The sequence below is a fragment of the Acinonyx jubatus genome, chromosome E4 (genome assembly GCF_027475565.1).
Source record: "Acinonyx jubatus isolate Ajub_Pintada_27869175 chromosome E4, VMU_Ajub_asm_v1.0, whole genome shotgun sequence".
Lineage (NCBI taxonomy): Eukaryota > Metazoa > Chordata > Mammalia > Carnivora > Felidae > Acinonyx > Acinonyx jubatus.
The window spans coordinates 33,461,071-33,486,016 of record NC_069395.1 but is presented as its reverse complement, the minus strand read 5'-3'; the positions used below and the strand labels follow the sequence as shown (position 1 = coordinate 33,486,016).

At 39.7% G+C, this 24,946-nt stretch overlaps 1 protein-coding gene across 15 annotated transcripts in view; it reads right to left on the bottom strand.

Moving 5' to 3' along the window:
• Positions 1-1,207: 1,207 nt before the first annotated feature.
• Positions 1,208-24,946, bottom strand: part of CD55 (CD55 molecule (Cromer blood group)) — a 46,640-nt gene continuing 22,901 nt past the window's right edge. For 4 of the 15 annotated variants that reach the window (XM_027074558.2, XM_053208868.1, XM_053208869.1 and 1 more), the window contains 2 exons: positions 18,045-18,147; positions 16,215-17,188 (listed from right to left, as the gene is read on the bottom strand). In XM_027074558.2, the coding sequence (XP_026930359.2) occupies positions 17,065-17,188; positions 18,045-18,147 (227 nt within the window). In that variant the 3' untranslated portion in view covers positions 16,215-17,064. The other 11 variants (XR_003425619.2, XR_008292935.1, XM_053208866.1 and 8 more) reach the window with 7 other exon arrangements.

Below are 24,946 nucleotides of genomic sequence, written 5' to 3'. Positions count from 1 at the left end.
CTGGGTGGCTCCGTTGGTTGGGTGTCTGACTTCGGCTCAGTTCATGATCTCGCTGTCCATGAGTTCGAGCCCCGCGTCGGGCTCTGTGCTGACGGCTCAGAGCCTGGAGCCTGCTTAGGATCCAGTGTCTCCCTCTCTCCCTGCCCCTCCCCCGCTCTCCTTCTGCCTCTCTCTCAAAAAGAAATAAACATTAAAAAATTAAAAATAATTCATATATAAAATGTCCCTTTTAAAATACAACTAAAGTAAATTTATCTAGTGTTGTAGAAACAAACACAAAATAGAGAGCGATATTTAGCTATTCTAGTAGCTGGAGCTACCATAACAAGATGCCGTAGACTCACACAGCAGAAATTAATTTTCTCACTGTTCTGGAAGCTGGAAGCCTAAAATCAAAGCGCTAGCATGGTTGGGCTCTCTTCCTGGCTTGCAGTTGGCCACTCTCACTGTGTCTTCATTTGGTGGCGGTCAGTGAGGGAGACAGAGCGAGAGAGCGCTTGCGTTCTGCTGTCTCTCCTTATAAGGGCCATCAGTCCCATCATGAGGGCCCTCTCCTGTGACATCTTTAACCCTAATTACCTCCCAAAGGCCCAATCTCCAAACACCACCACACTGGAGAGTTGGGGATTGAGCATATGACATTTGGAGGGGACGCAATCCAGTCCATAGCAGCTATTTTGCAAGCGGTAATTTGACACTCCCATAGTGAGTGACCACTGGGCCTCTACCGGGTTCTGTAGCTCCTCCTGAATCAGTAAAGGCCCGATTATTGTGGGTAAAGTTTGTATGTAACTATACAGCTCATGTATTTCTTTTTATAATACTGCATTGAAGAAATTGGGCTTGTATAATTTTTGGATTAGATCTACCAGAGATTATTTACATCCTTCTAGTTTAGGGCTCTGGACTACCAACCGTCACCAGCCCTGGGGCTGGCGAATATGCTTGTGGGCCCCTGGACAGCTCTCACCCCTTTGTTTCAACTGTGGGCCACCTCTGGCACCTTTGGAATATGGCACCTGAGGATGGTCAGAGTGGTAGTAGATGACCTCTATCTTCCGTGCCACTGTCTGTGGCACCCAGGACCATCACCCACACCTTCTGTTGGCCCGTGTGAAGGCAGATCTCCAGGGATGACCACTTCTGTCTCCCCCTCAGAATTTTCCAGACTGTTGCTCCACAAGATCAACGACCCTTTCTTTCAATGTCCTCTCTTACCTTCAACTCATGTGGAGATGCCATGCTGTCTTTGGCCAGTGTCAGGGCATGCTGGGCAGAGATGGGAGAACTTTGCATTAGTGGGCTGCTTTTTCACTCCATCCACAGGCGTCTTGTTGGTCCTCCCCACAGGTGGCAAGGTCTGGAAGGCAGAGATGCAGCCCACGTTGAAAGAGACCCCATTCCACAAATGCAGTGATTATGAGTTGCACCATAGGCTAAGACATACCACACACCATCAACTCCAAAAAGTAAATGCAGGACAACTGGAAAATGAAGTCTTGTTTGCATTTTCACTGCCTGGAAAATGGGTAATTCTTGCATTTGTGGTTATCATCCATGAAGCACAGGAACAACCGTTGAACATCTCCTTGGAAGCCAGTGTTCACGGGTAGCCCGATGCATGATCAACGTAACAAATAACGATATGATTAAAAATGAGGAAATAGTATTAGGGAACCACAGGAATCAGATGACCAATATCCATATAAATGGGTTCTAAAGAACTGGGCATTGTGAATAGTAACAATGGTGCCATCGTTTTCCCACCACTAGGAGATATAAAATTACCCAGAAATAGCACACTGGGCACATTTAGCAATACAAAAAAAATGTGGGAGATCTAAGACCCAAACCAATAGATATGGTACCTAGACACTATAAATAACTTCCATGTGCATTGATTAGACAACAAACACATAAATACATACTTTTCCTCTACCTAGTAGTCTAGATTTCCATCAATAAATGACTTTACCTTACACGGGGACCATGGATTTTGTAATGCAGTTTTAAGCCAGATTGTTGTTATAGACAGGGGATTCTCAAAAAAAAAAAAAATTGCTTGGGGTCCTGCCCACCCTCGGTGCAGCCCTGTTTATAGGAAGGCAAATGCTGCATCTGCCCATGGCCCTGAAACTTGGTGGGGTAGAGAAGGGGTATCACCAGCATCATGATCCATAGAGGCTCCTTTCATGGGTCAGCCTCATTTGGGCTCCATTTCCCAGTCCCTATCTCCGTGCTTGCCAGCTCCAGTGTGGGAATCTTTCTAGTTTTCTGCAGGAAAAAATGGCTCCATGTCTTTATGCTGCCTCTGTGCACAGCTGAGGCTACAACACCCCCCCTTCCCCGCACTGCATCAGTCCTATTAGGCTCCCATAGGCATTCTACCTTCCAAACAACTTAAAAACTGAAACAGGCAGGTGTTGGCACCTCATCCAAGTTACACAGCAGATTATACAGCAGATGTGCGCCCAGCAATCTCTAAACCGTGGGTGGAAATAATAGCGCTCTCTAGAGACGTATGTTCCTCCAAGTCAGAGTTGACCCTGTCCTGCTATTCTCCTGCGCTGCCGGGCTCAGAACAGCTGCCTCGGATAGTGCCTCGGCGAGGAAACTGGGCTTCATCTGACCTCACTAAAGAATGTTGAAGCATATGACGAAACCGACGAACGAGTTCTACCTTTAGGGGCAAAAGTAGGAGACTTTGATCAAGTATGAAGATCAGAACATCAGAGCAAGCCTGATAAAGAATTAGGAAAGACTGGAGTGTCCGAATACGTGCCATGTAACCAGTGACACAAAATAAATCCCTGCGGGCTGTTTGCTACAACTAGGACGGTATAGCCACAGTAGTTTTAATTTTGTGTAAAATGGAGTCGAAAGTCCTCTGCAGCTCTGTGGGCATCTGTTGGCTACCTGCATGTGTTCCTACCTGTATTATATTTGCTTTACTCAAAAATAAAACCAGCTAATTCTATGTTTATTAACTAGCATGTTCCTGTGGTCTTGATTTCTCTCCCAGTACTTTCAACTGTCTTAATATCCGGGCATGAATAGAAAACATTAGTCATCCTATGATAAACTGAAGGTATCTGGGAGCCCCTATTTAGGGCATGATGAAAAAATTCATTACATTAAAATACCACATTGTTATGGTAAGAATAATAAAAATACAAGAATTAGGAAAGACCTTGTATATTGAGTATATGTGAAGTTACCAAATTGAATATTTTCAAATTTTTAAATTAGAAACGTCAGCTTTCTCACTCTTGTAGCTTTTGTCTAAATTAAAAAAAAATTTAGGGTTTATTTATTTTGAGAGAGAGAGAGAGAGACAGAGACAGAGCTCAAGCAGGGGAGGGGTTAGAAAGAGAGGGAGACACAGAATCCGAAGCAGGCTCCAGGCTCTGAGCTTTCAGCACAGAGCCCAACACAGGGCTTGAACCCATGAACCATCAGATTATGATCCGAACCAAAGTCAAATGCTTAAGGCACAGAGCCACGCAATGGTGGCTATACAAGGCTGTACAAGGGTATACAAGGGCTATACAAGGGTGGCTATACAAGTTATACAAGGGTATCCTTGTATAACTTTTTATATAGAATTTTGTTCTTGAAATGTACCACATAATTCTTGATCATGATTCTTTAATGACCCTTTGAAAATCTTGATGGTCACTATCAATGAGAAAATTTTCTTGTACAATTTGAAATGCTTTTAACTATTAAAAATTTTATTTTTCTCATTTTTCTTATTTTATTTTTCTTGAAGTTTATTTATTTATTTTGAGAGAAAGAAAGAAGGCACATGAGCGGGGGAGAGGCAGAGAGAGAGGGAGAGAGAGAATCCCAAGCAGGCTCCATGCTTTCAGTGCAGAGCCCAATGTGGGGCTGGATCTCACAAATTGTGAGATCGTGAGCTGAGCTGAAATCAAGAGTTGGATGCTTAATCAACTGAGTCACCCAGGTTTCCCAACTATGAACAGTTTAAAACACTTTAAATTACAGCTGACCTTGAACAAGGCAGGGGTAAGGGGCTGACTCCCTACACAGTAGAAAATCTGCATGTAACTTTTGACTGCCCCAAAACATAACTACTAACAACCTACTGGTGACCAGAAGCCTTACCAATAACATAGCCAATTAACACATATTTTGAATACTATATGTATTGTATATTGTATTTTTATAATAAGTAAGCTAGAGAAAAGAAAATTTAAGAAAAGCCTAAGGAAGAGAAAATACATTTGCAGTAGTGTCCTGTAAAAAATCACATATAAGTGGACTTTTGCACTTCAAGCCCATATTGTTCAAGGGTCTACCGTATATATTTTTCTTTGACTTAATATTTTAAATTTACTTATATTGTATTATTCTGACGTGTCCATTTTTTTCTTTCAACGTTTCAATTTTCATAGGAATATATGACAAGAACATACATTGTGCTTAGGAATTCTATTTTTCAATAGTGGTGGCCTAAAATTGGGGCTAATTACCCTCTGAGGAGAAACTAATGTACCTGGATTTAGAGCATTAGAAATTATCTTACACCCATTGATAAGTCAACAAAATAGAGTGGGGATTACCAGAGAAAACTCTGGGAGAAAACCTGAACCCAGAAAAGAAAGGGAGAATATTGGCAACAACATTAAATCTGCCCTAGGGTTGTTTACAGATAGCAGGAAACTTACGTTTATCTTTTTAATTTCATGGGGCAAGAGGAACAGAAGTCATTTTCCAAGGCCCATCCAAGGTGGAAAGTTTTACCAGATGTGGTCCCAGCTTTTCCATGGACTTGCAAAGGACTCCACCCTCAGGCTTAGAATGAACCAAAAGTCAACTTGCTGTTTCTGAACCCAACCCTGGAGGATTGCAGAGAAAGTTGCCATAGTGTTGAATGAAGCAGAAAAAACTAAAAATGAATAGAAATATACACACTTAACCTTGAGAATTTGTGACCATTGCTCAGTCATTGCGAGGATTCACAGCCCAAGTTCTGGAGACCTGAGTGGGTCAGGAAACCCCACGCCCTAAACGTGGTTTAAGGTAGTGCCCAAGTGATAGTGTAAAATAAATTTGGTAGATGGAAAACCAAGTATCTCTGGAGAGAGTACCTTCACCCTATGCCTTACGGAATCCCAGCAAGTAATTTTGCAAAGACTAATGAGTAGCACAATCAAAGGCAACTGGGCACATAAGGAAATAAGCCCCCATGAATAAGAGCTGCAGAAACAAGGGAAAGAATGAAATGGTGAATAGGAGTCAGAGAAATAGATCAGGCTTAAGAATTCAATTTGAAGAGTCACCTGGGTGGCTCAGTCAGTTGGGCATCTGACTCTTGACATTGGCTCAGGTCGTGATCTCACGGTCGTGAGGTCAGGCTGCCCATTGGGCTCCGCACTGAGGGTGGAGGCTGCTTGAGATTGTCTCTGTCTCTGTCTCTCTCTCTCAAAAGAAATAAATACACATAAAGAAGAAGAATTCAATTTAGTAAATTATTTGGCAGAGGCATCTGTCCCACAGTATGCACAGGAAGCAAATAGATCCGAAGCCTTCTGAGTTTTTGAGGGGATTGTGTAGTTAAGAAAATTAAGATCTTGGACTTAGGGACCTGAGGAAGATGGCGGCGTAGGAGGACGCTGGGCCCACCGCGTCCTGCATATCACTTAGATTCCACCTACACCTGCCTAAATAACCCAGAAAACCACCGGAAGACTAGCAGAACAGAGTCTCCAGAGCCAAGCACAGACAAGAGGCCCACGGAAGAGGGTAGGAAGGGCGGCGAGGCGGTGCGCACTACACGGACTGGCGGGAGGGAGCCGGGGCAGAGGGGCCACCTGCCGGCCAAGCAGAGCCCCCGAGTCTGGCTTGCAAAAGCAGAGGGGCCTAACGGAGTGTGTTCCGACAGCAAGAGGGACTTGACATCTGGAAGGTTATAAGTTAACAGCTCTGCTCGGAGAATGGGAGTGCTGGAGGACAACGGGAGGGAGAGTTGCTGAGCCCCGGAGGACAGAGCTCAGTTTGGTGGGGAACAAAGGCGCTCGCCAGCGCCATCTCCCTCGCCCATCCCCCAGCCAAAATCCCAAAGGGAACCAGTTCCTGCCAGGGAACTTGCTGGCACCGTGCAAACACCCAACGCTGGGCTCCTGCAGATCCACACCTCTGGCGGTGGGTCTGACTCCCTCCCGCTGCCGCAGGGCCCCTCCCGAAGCGGATCACCGAAGGAGAAGCAAGCTGAGCCTGCCCCTCCCACCCCCGTGCACCTTGCGGATCCACCCCAGCTAATACGCCAGATCCCCAGCACCACAAGCCTGGCAGTGTGCAAGTAGCCCAGATGGGCCACGCCACCCCACAGTGAATCCTGCCCCTAGGAGAGGGGAAGAGAAGGCACACACCAGTCTGACTGTGGCCCCAGCGGTGGGCTGGGGGCAGACATCAGGTCTGACTGTGGCCCCGCCCACCATGGCGAGTTATTCAAGACAGCACAGGGGAAGTGCCCTGCAGGTCCACACCACTCTAGGAACTATCCAAAATGACCAAATGGAAGAATTCCCCTCAAAAGAATCTCCAGGAAATAACAACAGCTAACGAACTGATCAAAAAGGATTTAAACAATATAACAGAAAGTGAATTTAGAATAATAGTCATAAAATTAATCGCTGGACTTGAAAACAGTATAGAGGACAGCAGAGAATCTATTGCTACAGAGATCAAGGGACTAAGGAATAGTCATGAGGAGCTAAAAAATGCGATAAACAAGCTGCTAAATAATATGGAAATGACCGCGGCTTGGATTGAAGAGGCAGAGGAGAGAATAGGTGAACTAGAAGATAAAATTATGGAAAAAGAAGCTGAGAAAAAGGGAGATAAAAAAATCCAGGAGTATGAGGGGAAAATTAGAGAACTAAGTGATGCACTAAAGAGAAATAATCTACGCATAATTGGTATTCCAGAGGAGGAAGAGAGAGGGAAAGGTGCTGAAGTTGTACTTGAAGAAATCATAGCTGAGAACTTCCCTGATCTGGGGAAGGAAAAAGGCATTGAAATCCAAGAGGCACAGAGAGCTCCCTTCAGACGTAACTTGAATCGATCTTCTGCACGACAATGGGATACTACGTGGCAATGAGAAAGAATGAAATAATGGCCTTTTGTAGCAATGTGGATGGAACTGGAGAATGTGATGCTAAGTGAAATAAGCCACACAGAGAAAGACAGCATATGTTTTCACTCTTATGTGGATCCTGAGAAACTTAACAGAAACCCATGGGGGAGGGGAAGGAAAAAAAAAAGAGGTTAGAGTGGGAGAGAGCCAAAGCATGAGAGACTCTTAAAAACTGAGAACAAACTGAGGGTTGATGGGGGGTGGGAGGGAGGGGAGGGTGGGTGATGGGTATTGAGGAGGGCACCTTTTGGGATGAGCACTGAGTGTTGTATGGAAACCAATTTGACAATAAAGTTCATATATTGAAATAAATAAATAAATAAAATGTTGTCATTATCATATACTAAAAAATGAATAAATAAACCATTTTGAGTTTATTTAAAAAAAAAAAAGATCTTGGACTTAGAAAAACTTTGGCTGTTCAAGCCTTTGGGTGCCCCAGATTTCATGGGCAGTAAGTGGGCTGCAAAAGCTGTACGTGTCAAAGAGAACAGAGCCCCTGACCTCCATTCACGGTCATTCTGAAGTGACCAGGAGATAAATGAATAAAAAGCAACCTCCCCGGGGCAGATCCACAATACTAGTGACCAGTGGTGTTGGCTGTAATGAGACTTACAATATAGGAATCAGAGGGAAAGCAGAGCATACGGAATTCCTAAATCCTTACTGATATTCTGTAGATAGACATGTTTGGGCCGGCAGGGCTCCAAGTGCCGTGGAAGATAATTTAACAATGAATCTCGTTCCAGTGCCAATTAAGGTATTTATAAATTGGTCAGATAGAGAGTATAGAACACTGCTGCGAGGAAGGGTTCCACAAATCTTTTTGAAGTATCTGTTCTTAATTGTTCCCGTTTGGGGTGAATCAGGCTTCTTTGTCTCCATGCCATTTTCTGCCAAATATTATATGACTGCTTTTACATGGTAGACCCAATTAGACTCCTAGCTTCCATGGACTGGGAGAAATACAGATTTTAGTTTTCTGATTTTTTTTAAAAAACAACTGTGAAAACAGGGTTAAGAGAGGAAATTTACATTTCTACACAAATTTTAGGATAAGTTTCTTTTTTCTTTTTTTCTTTCTTTTTTTTTTTTTAGAGAGAGAGGGTGTGCAAGCAGGGGAGGGGCATAGGGAGAGGGACAGAGAGAATCTTAAGCAAGCTCCTTGCCCAGCAGAGTCCAACATGAGGCTCAATCTCAGACTGTGAGACCATGACCTGAGTTGAAAGCAAGAGTGGGACTCAACTGACTGAGTGCCACCCAGGCACTTCTAGGATCAGTTTCTTAAAATCCCTGCTGGGACTATAGATTGATGTGTGGAGATGTAATTTCAGTAAAGTTTTATAATTTTTGTAGAGTTCTTGACACGGTGTAAAGAATGTATCTCTAAATACTTCACATTTTTGGACGCTATTGGAAACAGTTGTTTTTAAATTTCATTTTCTAATTGTGTGTTGTTAATATATCAAAGTAAAATTGTTGTTTGTGTATTAACATTGTGTCCTGTGACCTTACTAAATTCCCTTATTAGCTCTGGTAGATTCTTCTCTAGGTACATAATCATGCCATCTGCCAATAAAGACAACTTTACTTCTACCTTTCCAATTCATTGACTTTCGTTTCTTTTTCTTCCCTATTGAACTGGCTAAAACCTCCAGATTACTGTTGAATAGAAGGGGTGGATATCCATGACTTGTCCTTAGGTAGAAAACATTGAGCCTGTCACTGTTGAGTATGATGACATTTGTAGGTTTATGGAAGATGCCCTTAATTAGATTAAGAAATTTCCCTTCTCTTCTTAGTTTGCTGAGAATAAAAAAAAAATCACATTTGTTTACTTTTGATAGAGAGAGACAGAGCAGAAGTGGAGGAGGGACAGAGAGAGAAGGGGACACAGAATCTGAAGCAGGCTCCAGGCTCCAAGCTGTCAGCACAGAGCCCAACGCGGGACTCGAACTCACAAACCCTGAGATCATGACCTGAGCCGAAGTCAGTTGCTTAACAGACTGAGCCACCCAGGCGCCCCAGTTTGCTGAGATTTTAACATGAATTTCTGTTGGATTTTATCAAATGCTCATTCTGCATCTACTGAAATGATAATGTGGTTTTCTTTCTTATTTTATGAGTATGTGAATTACATTGATTTTTGGATGTTAAACCAAACTTTTACTCCTTGGAAAAAAACTTATTTGATCGTGATGTACCATAAATCTTTTATATACTGTGGGATTTGCTTTGCTAAAATTTTAAGGATGTTTGTGTCTATGTTTATGAGGGATATTGGTTTATAGTCCTCTTTTCTTGGAATGTCTTTAGCCTCATAAAGTAAGTTTGCAAGTATCTTTACCTTCCGAACGAGTTTGTGTAGGATTGGTATAATTTCTTCCTTAAATGTTTGACTTTACCAGTGAAGAAGCCATCTGAGCATGAAATATTCTCTTTGAAAAGATTTTTTATTAAAAGTTCCATTTTTTATTTAAAATTTTTTTTAATGTTTACTCATTTTTGAGAGAGAGAGAGAACGTGAGTGGGGAGGGGGCAGAGAGAGAGGGAACCGCAGAATCCAAAGCAGGCTCCAGGCTCCAAGCTGTCAGCACAGAGCCCGATGCAGGGCTCAAACCCACGAACCATGAGATCATGACCTGAGCTGAAGTCGATGCTTAACCGGCTGAGCCACCCAGGCGCCCCTAAAAATTCCATTTCTTCAATTAATAGAGGTCTATTCAAGTTTTCTATTCTTATTGGGTCAGACTTTGTAATTAATATCTTCAAGTTAATTTGCTCATTTCATCTAATTTGTTAAATTATTGATATAAAGTTAAGTTTATTGGTATAAAGTTGATATTCTTATTGTTCTTTTATACATTCTTTTTAAAATGTTTCTTTTTAAAATATATTTTAGAGAGACAGAGCGAGCGGAGAAGGGGCAGAGAGAGAGGGTGACACAGGATCTGAAGCCGACTCTGTGCTTACAGCAGAGAGCCCCATGTGGGGGCTTGAACTCACAAACCATGAAATCATGACATGAGCAGAAGTCAGACGTCTAACTGACTGAGCCACTGAGGGGGCTCTTCTTGCTTATTTTAATGACCAGGCTTTGTAGTGAGTGATGTATTCTATTGCATTGTTAATACTGGTGATTTTTGTCTTTTCTCTGTATTCTTTACCAGCCAAATGGAAGTTCATCAATTGTTTTTTAAAGACCTAACTTCTGGTTTCATTGGTTTTCTCTTATTTTTCTGTTTTCCATTTGAATGATTTTTACATTTATCTTCATTTTTTTCTTTCTTCTATTTGATTTTCATCACCTTATTGCTTTGGAAAAGCACAGGCAGGCCATTTTGTAAAAATGTCCCTCAAATTACTTTTTTTCTGGTGCTCCCTCATAATTCGATCCAGATTATGCAATGTTTGGCAGAAATAACCCAGAAATGATGCTGCATTTTTCTCAGCATGTCCTATCAGGAGGAACCTCATGTCCATTACTGGGAATGTTAATTTTGACCAATTGGCTGAATTAGTGTCTGTCAGGTTTCTCTACTATAAAGTTACTTGTGAGGAAGTTATTGTAATGTGTCTTGTGAGGAAAATTTGGAGACTATATACTTCTCTTATTTCTCATCAGGCTTTCCCTCACTCACTAATTGCAGAATCCACTGAGGACTCTTGCCTGAAAGTATCGTTACAACGAGGGCTGCCAAATGCTGATTTTCTAGTTAAATCGTTCCTTGTACATGTATTCATTGGAATTCTGCTGTAAAAAAAAAAAAGGAATTTTCTTTCCCATTTATTTATTTATACCAGCATGCACTCAAGTTTTCACTTTTTTCCTATGTATTACAATCCATTGCCATTATTTTTTTTTTCTAATTGTCCCAGATTTGGTCAAAGGGAGCTTGTTCAAGCTGGCTTCTGAGTCCTTTTGACAGGTTGCCATCATTTTTTGAGCATTTATTTTCTGAACCCATCAATTTCGGATACTACAAGATGTTTCAGGGTCATCCTCTACTTTCCCTGCCCCAGCACTAGTATCGGCCTTTTTCTCCAAGGAACTTGGATTTATTTTATTGGACGATGATATTTAGAAATCTCGTTCTGGAGTCTCATTGCATCTAGGATTTCTGAGCAGACCAGATCTAATGTATATTTAATGTATGACACGTAGAAGACCCTCAGTAAACATGAGTGAGGGATGGGAAAGTAGATTATGATAACAAGGAGTGGAAGAGGAATGTACATTGCGCTTGAACTTGCACACAAATCTCTGGTAGGGCAAAAGCATCCCTTGTTGACCTCCCTCACTCCACATATTACCAGGCCTGGATGTGAACTTGGTGCCTTATGTTTTTCGTTATTGATACTTGTAGGCCAATCTCCCTCCTCCCTCACCACAAAGCCCCTTCCTTCGAATCTCATGCCATCAGAATACATCACCTGCTACCTTCTTTTCTGCCGTCATCTTTAGATGTCTGGGCCACTCCAAGCTCAATGGTTGCAATCTCGATTCACGAGCACTCACACCAACTCGCCCACTAATTTTACTAAATGTCTCCAGTCTTTTCCTTCTCTTCCTCTCCTCAAATGTATAACACCTCCTCACATACTTCATACTCGCGATGACCTTGCTTTCTATGTCGATAAAAAAGTAGAAGGAAATTTGCAGAAGTTGCCACCATGGCATCCCACACGCTTCTGCAGATGAAACTTTATATGCTACTTTCCTTCCTATTAACTATGGATGATCTGCTCTATCTACTTCTATCTAAGGCCAGGCTCTCCATTTGTGCACTAATAACAGCTAAAGCTTCCTGAGCACTTCCTATGTGATTGGCACTATTCTAAACCCTTTATGTTTATCAACTTACTTCTCGCAGCATCCTATGTATCACCACTTCACAGATGGAAAGGCACTTTATAGATAGATAAATAAGGTACACAGGCAAGGAATTTTCCTAAAGTCACACAGTTGTTAAATGGCGTGAGTTTGATTTGAGCGCAGGCAGGTTGTCTCCGTAATTCATGCTCTTGACCACTAATTATACCACTTTTCCGGATGGAGTCAATTACCTCTCGCCTCCTCAAGAGCTAGAAATCTTTCCTTCTTTCTCCTGCATCATACCCATCAGTGTATACCATGATATACTTCTCCCCATATTTTAAAATGGCATGTTTCTTAAGCTCCCAGTATGTTCCAACGAACATTTCTCTGCCCAAACTTTTCTGCAGAACGTCTCAAAAAAGTTGTCTGTATTCACTTGTGTTGGCCATCTTTAATCTCTCTTGTCCCAGTCGCTTTTTGGCCTCTTAACCTAGGCTTTGACTCACAACCACGGTACTGAAAGAGCTTTGCTCAAGGCCACCAATGATGTCCATATCGTAAACCTTAATGCTGAATCTGTCTTCCTCTTGCTTTCATCACTTGGGTTCATTGACACATATTCTCTTATTGATGACTCCCACATATACATCTCAAGCCTAGAACCCCGCTTCAGAGTTCCAGATTTGTATTTTTGACTACTTATACAACATCTCTACTTTGATGCCTAAAAGGCATCTTAAACTTACATGTAGGAACACAAACTCCTGACCTTTCTGTTACAAAAGTCTTCCCCAAGGGAGTTAAGGTTTAGTAAGTGCAACCTCCCCCTTTCTGTCCCTCAGGCTAAAGCTCTTAGTGTCATCCTTAATTCCTTTCTTGCCTTTTTAACTGCACACCTAATCCTTTAACAAATCCTGCTAGTCTCAACTTCAAAATATAACATTATGCTTCCCATCATATACCTCTGAGTCCTTACCTTTTCACTCCAGAAGCTGTCAGGATGCCTGGTTCAGAGACTTTGAGGTTGTTAGCAACATCTGTCTTATTATTCACAGGAATCTTCCCTCTTCCTGGTTCTGTTTCTACCTCCCCCCCGCCCCACCAGCTTAGTTAGTCTATGATGAGAGTATAGGATTTCAGAGAACAGCAAGGAAGAGAGATGTCTTTTAGTGGTTCTGCTCCCATAAGTCAGGATGTTCCCCTAGAGCAAGGAAGACCAAAATTTGCTACCCGCTTGGAGTTGAGAAAGGGAAAACTATAGGGAAAAAACTTAATATATTAGTAAATTGTCCTACCGGAGTAAAGAACAGATACACTTTTAAAGAATATATGGGAAGGGCGCCTGGGTGGCTCAGTCAGGTAAGCATCCCACTTCAGCTCTGGTCATGATCTCGCAGTTCATGAGTTCGAGCCCAGAGTGGGGCTCTGTGCTGACAGCTCAGAGCCTGGAGCCCATTTCGGAGTCTGTGTCTCCCTCTCTGTGTCCCTCCCCAGCTCATGCTCTCTCTTTCTCTCTTTCTGAAATAAATACACACTAAAAGAAAATTTAAGGAATATATTGAGATGGATGAAGTAGAGGCAATGGGAAGCAAGGAAAAGAATACCACCACCTCTCAACACTGAGACAACAAGGAGCATGAAAACGAACCAGCCACCACTGGACTAGTTTGCAAAAGAAGCATTGACTAGGGAGGAAGCCATTTTTTTTTTAAGTTTTTAAATTTTATTTTGAGAGAGAGAGACAGAGCATGAGCGGAGGAGGGGCAGAGAGAGAGAGAGAGACTCAGAATCTGAAACAGGCTCCAGGATCTGAGCTGTCAGCACAGAGCCCGAGGTGGGGCTCGAACTCACAGACCGCGAGATCGTGACCTAAGCTGAAGTCGGACACTCAGCCGACTGAGCCACCCAGGCGCCCCATGGAGGGAGCTGTTTTTTAATTTAGGCAAGGGGGTGGAGGGGACGCTCAAGTTGGTTGAGTAGAAAAAAAGGCATTTCCACCTTGGGCGTTAACCAACAAAAAGTAGTAGGGTGTGATAAGACAAAAAATATTTAAGTGTTCTAAGAAACGTGATAGTGATAGTAGGTTAAATATTATACTACACAAATTTCTGTGGTAAGCAAGTATAATTTCCTGCATGGATTATCAGCAACAGTGTCAAGGGTAAAGGCAATACCATCTTTGCAATCAAAGTATCATCTCAAAGGAGAGCTTACCTTGGGGAAAAAACATAAAATTATTCAAGTTCATGACAACAGGACACAAAGTAGTTATAAATCCTGTAAGACAATGCCATTAGCCCCAATATGCCTACTGTTTATTTTCTTCAAGGTAACTATTAAATATTTTTTCAGCTTTACCTTTATCTAAACAATAAGATATAAAGGTTAACTCAGTGTATTGTATTGCTGAAGTTCAATATTTCCCAATATCTGAAATTCCTGTGATTATAAACCTGTGTCCATTGATTCCACTTTAATCATACAGAATAATTATGCGGAACTTACCATTTTTACTTCTCCACTGAACACAAGTCTTCTCCGTGAGCCTTTCCTACTTTGGGCGCACTGCGTTTGCACTTTCCATTCCTGCTATGTGAATCTCATCTATTTGCCCTTCCTTAATTCACATCCTGTCTCTAACGCCTCCCTGCCCACCACGCACTCGTGTAGCAAAGATAGCTTAGATACTCCCTGTACTCTGTACAGGTGATTGCTGTAATATTTGTTAATTCTACACTTTTTCTCTCACTGTGTTAGTTTTGCTTTTCCTGTGATAGAACATAAGCAAATTGGGGGTAGCCACTGTGTTGTAGATCTTGGTAAGCACACACCTAGCACATGGTTACCTGCACATAGTAGGCGCTCAGGTGTTTTTCTAAATAACTGAATCAGTGTTATGCTCGCTGCTACCCCAGGAAGCACCAAACTGTCACAAAGTAGGCGGAGCAGGCCCTCTTATTTAACAAACAAATGGATTAGTAGCTATGTGTGGCTAAATGCAGAACTTCTAGGAAAGTTCAAAAAATTTCCTAATATTAGAAGCTATTAGGAAATTATTGTTAATCTCGTTAGTTGTGATGATTGTGGTTAGGTAGAAAACATGTCCTTCTTGTTAGAAATGCATACTGAAGTATTTATAGTGAAATACCATGATGCATATGACGTTTACTTTAAAATACTTTAACAACAAAATGGATGAAGCAATATGGCAAAATAATTATTGTTAAATTTAGTTATATGTATATGCTAGTCTATTCCAGCCCTTCAAACGTAATCGGTAAGATGAGAAGAATGGATAATCATCTAGAAAGTAATGTGATTGTCCTTAGGTAAATTAATAACAAGTGACACAACTCTTATATGAGAATATGACATGCTTGAGGTAGTACAATATGGCGTAATTTACAAGTAACTTAAGGGGCACCTGGGTAGCTTAGTTGGTTTAGCATGGGACTCTTGCTGAAATTTTGGCTTAGGTCATGATCCCAGGGTCATGAGACCAAGTCCCGAGTCAGGCTCTGTGTTGAGCGTGGAACCTGCTTAAGATTTTCTCTCTCTCTCTCTCTCTCTCTCTCTCTCTCTCTCTCAGTGCCTGAGTGGCTCAGTCGGTTAACTGACCAACTTCAGCTCAGGTCATGATCTTGCGGTCCGTGAGTTCAAGCCCCACCTCGGGCTCTGTGCTGACGGCTCAGAGCCTGGAGCCTGCTTTGGATTCTGTGTCCCCTCTCTCTCTGCTCCTCCCCCGCTCATGCTCTGTCTCTCTCCGTCTCTCAAAAATGAAAAAATGTTGGGGTGCCTGGGTGGCGCAGTCGGTTAAGCATCCGACTTCAGCCAGGTCACGATCTCGCGGTCCGTGAGTTCGAGCCCCGCGTCGGGCTCTGGGCTGATGGCTCAGAGCTTGGAGCCTGTTTCTGATTCTGTGTCTCCCTCTCTCTCTGCCCCTCCCCCGTTCATGCTCTGTCTCTCTCTGTCCCAAAAATAAGTAAACGTTGAAAAAAAAAATTTTTTTTTTATTAAAAAATGTTAAAAGAAATTAACTCTGCCGCTCCCCTGCTCACGCTCACTCTCTAAATAAATAAATAAGTAAATAAAAGTAACTGAAAATGTTTCGCACCAGGAGAACCAAATGATAGCATTATTAAGTACTTATGAGATGCAGGAAAATAATCTCCTATTTAGAAATAAATATTTATATTTAAGAAAATAAATTTCAAGTACTACATGAGACAAAAATGCAATCCATTATTTATTTCCATTTAGGGAAAATAAATTTTTCTTTACATATCTTCTTGAATTTTTCTTGCTATACATGTAAAATCAATGCGTTCATTGACATGAATAAATATAAATAAATTAATCTTAATATTACAAAAGAATAAGATTTAGGATTTGGCTATGAACACCCCCTACTTCAGAAATATAGACTCTTATGTTAATGTTGTAATATACTTTTAAAGACATTAAGTCAATGAAGATACCTTTCAACCTTTCACAGGGGTCTTTCTCCAAAAAAAAAAAAAAAAGATTGTTTTTAAACAAAATTATAGCCAAAGAATTACTTCTTCATTCTGTGTTCCCCCATTTCCACCAACTAACCCCAGAAAAATCAATGCTCTTGGGTCATTAGCATATTTTTCCTTTAAAAAATTTTGCCAACGCCTTCAGCCTCATTATAATGGAATAAGAAAACAGGACAATGCCTAATAGTCAAGAGTTATTTTACAATACGGTTCATCTCTCTTTGGCAAGTCTGCTCAGAAGAGACTTCCGGTTTTTTGTTTTCAATATCCAATCACTGTTTTTAATATTTAATTTTCTTTGTAAACAAAAGTAACATTACACATCTAGTGAAAAAACTCACTTATTTCCTTCACATTCACGTTCACATTCTAAGCATGAACAAACCTCTGCACTTTCCTACGCTTTAAGGAAAGTAATCACTCTAAATCTTGCAAGTGGTTCTATTTTCAAGAGGTTTCGGACAGACTTGCTCCATTGATTTTCCTATGCCCCGTAAAGACAGTGATAACATGAAAAATGACGAGCACTATTACATTTATTGTGTCCATTCCTCCACAAGGTTCTAAGAAACTAGAAATATTCTGCACACTTGTGTATATTTTCTTCTGATCTCTTCTTCGGCTAAGTCAGCTAGCCAATGGTTACTAGCGTCATAAGCAAAACTGTCAATGTTATACATGTGTGTCCTGAAAGTTAAAAAAGAAAATTAAAATCAAAATAATTTTATTGACTGATGATACACATTAATCTTTTGGTTATTATGTGATAAATGATGAAAATTAATCCGTTAATGTAGCATGCAAAACAAATGGAAATTAGTAAGTTATCCAACCTCAGCCAGGGTAGACTTTAGTATTTAGTTGCTATAGCAACACCAACTAAACTAGGATACCTGAGTTTTTTAGTTTCTTGAAAATAAGCAGTCAAATTAGACTCAATGAAGATACTTTCAGAATAAAAGTCAATGAAAACCCCTGCTACATGTGCAATAGAGGAAAGTTTCATCAAAAGACACCTAGAAAAAGACACCCAAAAAATTTCACAGATACGTTTATATTATGGTATTTTTGCATCATAATTTTGTATAATATAAAAAGGCTATAAGATCTATAAACGTGACTTATGAAAGATACCGTAAAACCAATTTTAATATTTCCTACACACTGGAAATTCTAAAAGCCACCAACGAAACCGGAGAAATACAAATACAAATACACTAGAAGCCAATCATCTCACGATGCAAACAGTCATAAGAAAGGCATTCCTATTTGTAAGTCCTAATGCATCCACCTTTTGTTTGACGAGATATTTGTGGTTTTGCTAGCATCCAGTCATTACAATAAGTTGAGTGCAAAACCCAAGGCGAGACGATGAACACAGAATGGAGGACACGGCACGCGAATGAGAGACTCAATGAGTTAGTCACTCAATAATGAAAACCAATTCTGACAGGTCCTTGAACAGTCACAGGTTAAGTCCCGCCCCAGTGTACTGATGGACATTCTGCAAGACACAGAGATGCGACTTTATAAAACCATATACCTTTTAGAACTGACCAGAGGTTTGACTTCTGAGGTATCACCAATCATGGTGAAATTACGAAAGACAACTGCATGCTTTTCTGTTTTCATGTATGTAATAAGAGCTGAGTAGTGGAGAAGGAAAACACCAATTGAATTATAGAATGGTAATTTCAACCGAAAAGCAAGATCAGCATTCCCTTACAACCGGGTCCCTCTTTTGAACTAAAACTCATCACCCAAACCCAACATTTCTAAAAAGAAGTAAGCAAATCCTTTGATAGGCAAACATGAAGGATCACCAGGTGAAGGTACATTATCATCTTCATACTCATTAACCCTTTTCCCAGTCCCTATTAAGATCCAATGTTTTTTTTAAAAAAATTTTTTTAACATTTATTTATTTTTGAGACAGAGAGAGATAGAGCATGAATGGGGGAGGGGCAGAGAGAGAGGGAGACACAGAATCGGAAGCAGGCTCCAGGCTCTGAGCCATCAGCCCAGAGCCTGACGCGGGGCTCGAACTCATGGACCGCGAGATCGTGACCTGAGCTGAAGTCGCACGCTCAACCCACTGAGCCACCCAGGCGCCCCAAGATCCAATGTTTAATTAAATCAGTATGAGATCTGGAGTGTAACCAGGAATGTATGAACTTTGCTCTTACCTTCAACAGCTTATACTTGCAAAACTAGGCAAGTGGAGTGTTTTTTTAAGGGCACTTGAAAAAGGCAAATTCCTCCTCAGGGGTTTGCGCAAATTTCTCTGATTCAGAAATAGGGGAACTAGGTTTATTGCAAAACCCCAGTGAAATTCAAAACAGGTATTTTCTCCTTCTATGTCTCAGCACTTTTCATCCTATTAAAACCATCATGGCTGATTATTTTACTAAAGTAAGTAAAGAAACTGAAGCAGCCCAGAGAGCGCCCAATACACTCCACCTTCCCTTCCACCCCTCTCACCTACCAAGCACTGGCTTTGGAAGGCAAACTGATAATGCTCTAATTCAAGAGGAGAGCTGGAATGAGGGCAAAGAAGTACAGAAGATGGGCAGTCTACTGTTTTTGCCACAGTAGTTTTGCTAAAGCATCTGTACCAATGCAACTCACTTAGTAGGTCTTAGAATTCTGTATGTTTTTGGTGAACTCTAAACCACGTTCTTAAAAAGCTTCTGAAAAATCTGAACTCTTTTACTACATTTGCTATTATAGCAATAAAACATACATACATACATATATATGTATATATATATACATATATATACATATATAATATATATATACATATATAATATATATATATGTATATATATATATATATATATATATATATATATATATATATATCTAGAATACTTTATTGGCAGTAAACAAATAGCTGTAAAAACTATTTTAAAAACGAAGCCCAGGACCCAGTGGTCAGATAATTTTACCAGAAGACTGAACCATTCAGTGTTTTAAAGAACATTTACATAATTTAGCTTATAATAGGCTTAAATCATATTGTTAATTTAAGGAGAAAGGTAAGAGTTACAGAGGGTAAAAAGTAGATAGCTCACATCAACCCCCAAATTAAAACAAGCCATTTAGTAACAGCATTAAAATATAGTTGTTTTGAGGGGCCTGGGTGGCTCCGTCGGCTAAGCATCCGACTCTTGATTTTGGCTCAGGTCATGGTCTCACAGTTCATGGGATTGAGCCCCACATCCAGTTCTGTGCTGATAGCACAGAGCCTCCTTGGGATTCTCTCTCTCTCCCTCTCTCTCTGCCCCTTCCCTGCTTGCACTCTCTCTCTCAAAATAAATAAATAACATATATATCTATATATATCTATATGTATATACATATAGATACATATAGATATATATATACATGTATACATATGTATACTTGAGTTATTTCTAAACTGCCCTAATGCCTATTTTTTTATCAATTCAAAACCATATATTTCTTATTAATTCAAAACAACCATATATATGTATATGTGGTATATGTATACATGTATGTATACCATATATGTATGTATATGTGGTATATGTATACATGTATGTATACATATATATATGTATACATACATGTATATATATGCATATATGTGGTAATATGTATATATATGGTATGTATATATGTGGTATATGTGTATATATATACATATGTATATGTATATATATACATATGTAATGCATATGTATCTATGTATATGTACATAAGTATATATATACATATACCACATATACATATATATATGGTTGTTTTGAATTAATAAAAAATATATGGTTGTTTTGAATTGATAAAAAAATAGATAGGCATCAGGGCAGTTTAGAAATAATTCAAGTTTATATGAACTCTACAGTAAGGTTTCTGAACAGAGGAGGGTCAAGTTAAATAATCCTCTGTTGACAGGAAATGTCAGAGCCAACCAAGGCATCATACTTAAAATACGTTTAGTGCAGGTCAGATGTTCCAAATCATGCTGACTTTTTTTTTTTTAATGTGTTGCTGTTTTACCATCTGAGGGCTTTCCATGTGCCAAGCAACATTCTACCTTCTTCTTTATGGCGGGCAACTCATTCGATCCTTACTACCATCCCCTGAGGCAGGTACTATGCCCCTCCCACTTCACAAATAAGAAAACGGAGGCATTAGAGAGATGAAGTTACCCGTTGTCACATAGCACATAAAGTGTAGAGCCAGGTGGATTCAAAGCCAGTGGTCAGGCTCCTGAGCCCGCCCTCCTAACCAATGGGCTGTTTTTAGCTGTTTTGGTGTGTTTTAATAAATACGACTCAGAAAAAGGCTACCCACAGACAACATTAATAATATGTTAGAGTCTGACTTTTCTTGGGGTTTTGCTCTGTGTAACACAGATCCTATCATAAGTTGTACTGAGTAGGGACACAAGGTGATTTGATTAATGGATGGCAAAGTGAGAATTTGGCTTTCAAATCATTTGCCTTTGAAATGTTAATGTCCTTGAATTTACTGAAAAATTAAAAAAAAAAAAAGACACAAAGTCTGTTGACCCAGGGTTGTAATTACAGAGAAAAGGAATAGAGATAGATTTCAAAGCATACAATTAAGCTAAGAAAGTTACCTTCTGATACAGTGTCAGGTTTTACTGGAAAGAAGCTAAGAACAATTTTTTTTAAATCATCAGAATTTCTGCTCACCCTGATTTTCCATAGTGCCAGACAATTTTGCCTAGAATTAGGGTACCAATTACAGTACCAGCAACAAGTCCTTGAGGAGGAAAAAATTTAGTAACACAGTTAATAGAAACATGAACAATTACATATACAATGCAGTTTCACAATGACAAATACATTGGATATGAGACAAGTTAAAGAAAAATAGGAGACCATGAATGATAGTTTGTGTATAGCTTTTTTATGTCACGTTTGACAGTAAAAATTGCATGGTACTTATCCTGCTTTCTTTCAAAGCAAAATGAAATAAAATATTTAAAGTATCACCGTGCTCAAATAAAATTTGTTTAACGGGTTGGAGAGGATAATGAAGTGTTTCAACCTGACCATGTCCAATTTTATGATGACTGCCTTATGTAATTTTAGCACTAGGAGGTATCTTGAAGTTCCCTCTCATTATACAGATGAGTAATTTGAGTTTCAGAAAGGTGAGAGTTACATCTGTGGTTGTTAATGGGAAGGCCACTTAGTTCATAGTGAAGATAAGAGATGTAGGCCTTTCTCCATCACAGGAAAGGTAAGATCACCTGTGCATGGGGGGGTACAACATATTTACTTTGCTTACAGAATATGCCCTCCAGTGTTTAGTCTTTTGTAGATAAAATTTCAGTCAGGAAAGCTAATATTTACTTTCAGGATTAAATGCACTATTTTGAGTTGAACGACAGAACAACAATTGGTCAAATAAATTGGTCAACAATACTTTTTATAGTTTGATTTTTACACATAATCTTTCTTCTCAAAACCCACCCATTTGCCCTTTGTCTATGCCATTCTTGGTCTCCTTTTTCCTCCCTACTTCACCCTCTAGGGTCCTTGAAATCTATTATTTAGATCTGTATTGCATAGGAAACTACAGATAACAAAAGGAAAGCAACTGAGTGAGGTTAAATGTGGCCAAATCACAAATCAGTTCCAAATCAGCAAAATACAGATGTCACACAATCACACTGCCGTATGGATACATGATTTAACAAAACAGCTATTTCTACCACAGCTAAGTTTTTACAGTATTTTACCCAATCAATTTCTTTAACTGATTCTCTACCACATCATTAGCGTGGAAAGACTGTATTCATAAAATATATCATGGCTCCTCAAAAATTTGGGGTTTCTTTTCCCTCCATCACTCCCCATTAGCCTCTGCCATTTTCAATTGTTGAAAAACCATCCCATTTTCAATTTGAATGATAAATGAAGCTAGGAAATTTTAAAGTGATCCAGAGTATCTGGACGACAGAACTAAAATCTTACTCTTAGAACACTGATCAACGCATGTAACTCTAGAACAATGTGTGTGGAGACTCATGTTTTCACTGGGGACTAGAATAAAATACAGAAATAGGAGAAACAGGATCCTACATAAATGATTCTTTAGTAAATAATAAGAGTATTACCCTCCAAATTATAAGCAAAGAAAACTTTCAGGTATAAAGGCAATAGTTACGTTCTCAAAATTCACTTGGTATCTACAGAAAACCAACCCAAGGGTGTTAAGACTTACCACTTGGAATAAATGAGGCATTGAGATTATGATTATGACAGCCACATTCTTAGTCATTAACTGAAGAGTTTTTAGGTAGGAAAATTATATAATTTTACAAAATGGGTTTCTGCCAAGTAAAAGGAGTGTTTTAGCAATGGTCCTCATTGTATAGAATGATACTTAGTGTTTAAAACATCACAAAGCAGTTTGCCACCTTGTATCCCGTTACTCCAATAACTAGTGCAGTACTTGGCAAATAGTAGGAAGTGTTTAGTAAATATTTATTAAATTACGCTGAATGATGGATCTTCTTTTTACATAAGAGAAAACCGAGACCAAAAAACGGTGAGGTGATCGGTTTATTACTGTAGAAAAACGTATTTCTAACCCCAGGCTCTGGTCATGATTTTAACTGTTTCTAGTATTCTCAGTAAAAATACCTGAAGTTATTCAAGCCCAATTTATATCAGATGGAGTGCCTTCTCCATTCCTGAAGAACCCAAGTCAGATTCCACATACAAGATCTGATGTTAATTTAGTGATGCTTTTTCTGAAGAAATGTGAATTTGTCTCCTCACTTCAAAAGGTCTCACTTATATTGTTAATAAAGTGGAAATGTAGTCCAGATGCTATTAAAAAAAAAAAAAACTTAAAAAGTTGTGAATGGGTTGTTCTTCCTTCTAATCCTATTTAACAAAACAGAATAAAGGAACTGACGTCTGCGGACAAGTGAAGTCACAACAGAAAGAGATTTTTTTTTTTTTTTTTTTTTGGTGGAAAAAGAATGTGCTTGATTAAACCTTAAATTTTCATTTCCAGATTGAGAAACCAGAATTCAACACTGCTTCCTCAGCAACATCCATAGGACCCTGTTAGGGTTTTGCTACCATCAATGGCTTTTCTGTGCCTCCGTACTTTTTAAGTGGGAGACGTTCACACTTCTCTTGCCAGCCTAAGAAGATCAATGAAAAATGCTATAATTATGCCACCTGACTTCTTAACTTTGAGTAACTTATAGACAATTGAGGTCATTTTATAATGGGATTTAAGTTTGTCATACACAGAGACGGGTAATAGCACACACCGAAGACCTCGTATCACAGCATCCGATGCCGTTCAAATTACTACTGATGATTCACGAGTCTTGGAAATACACTTCCACTTGGGCTAGTCTGTAACATATGCCGTATGCAGGCGGATATGTATAAAGCATAAATGAATAAGCATGTGATATTAAAGGATACAGAAAAAGCATTTTAGATATTTCACTGGGGAGTCTCTAATTTTTTCTTAAATATTCCTTCAGTGGACCTGTTCACCACCATGAGAAATTTATGAATGTCACAATATGGGATTTCAGCAATGACGGGGGAAAGAAGTAAAGAACCAAGACCACATTAATTTTCAAATTTGAGTTGTGCAGGTTTTTGTATAGGACAAGAATCGTTCTATCCTTTTGAGTACCTAGTGCTGGAGAAACAAGTCAAGCCTCCATTGAAGCACCTAAGAGCTGTGTGACCTCGGGTAAGTTACAAGTCTTGCAAAAACAGTTCTTTCCGCTAAAAAAAAATGGGACATAGAGACACCGTAAGATGTTTTGAGAAGTAAATAAAATAATACATATAAGAATCTTACGACAGGACTTGCCACACAGCCAACACGCAAATATTACTTTAATAAAGGACTGTTCTTATTCTTTGGTGTGGCCAGAGGGAATTGCTAAAACTGTCAGAACACCATCTTAGGAAAACAACAGTGACTGCATTCTAGGACTTCTTTAAGCTACTATTTATTCAATGTTGAACACCGTGCGGGGAGTTTTCATATTCTACCATCTCATTCGGCTTCAAAGACTTCAAACAGGGATCATAAAAAGAGAAAACCGGGACTCAGATTAAGCTCAATCATTGGGGCTGAATAATTACTAAATTAAACAAACCAAAACAAACCAGGATTCAAACCAAGGTCTGCCTGACTCCAAAGCCCAAGCCTGTCTTCTTCTATACAATGTTAGCATAAAAAACAAAACCAGAAACAAGAGCGAAAACAAAATACAACTATGAAGAGAATGTATTCTCAGTGGGGTGCAGTATCATCCCAAGAGGCTGAAAAAAATCTTACTTTCTTATGTATAAAGTAAAGGTATAAATGCAGTATATAAATAGATTTGCATTATATCTGTGGTAGTAAAATGTCACAGGGAGACCATTAGTGGGGGGAAACGTCTAAACTGTT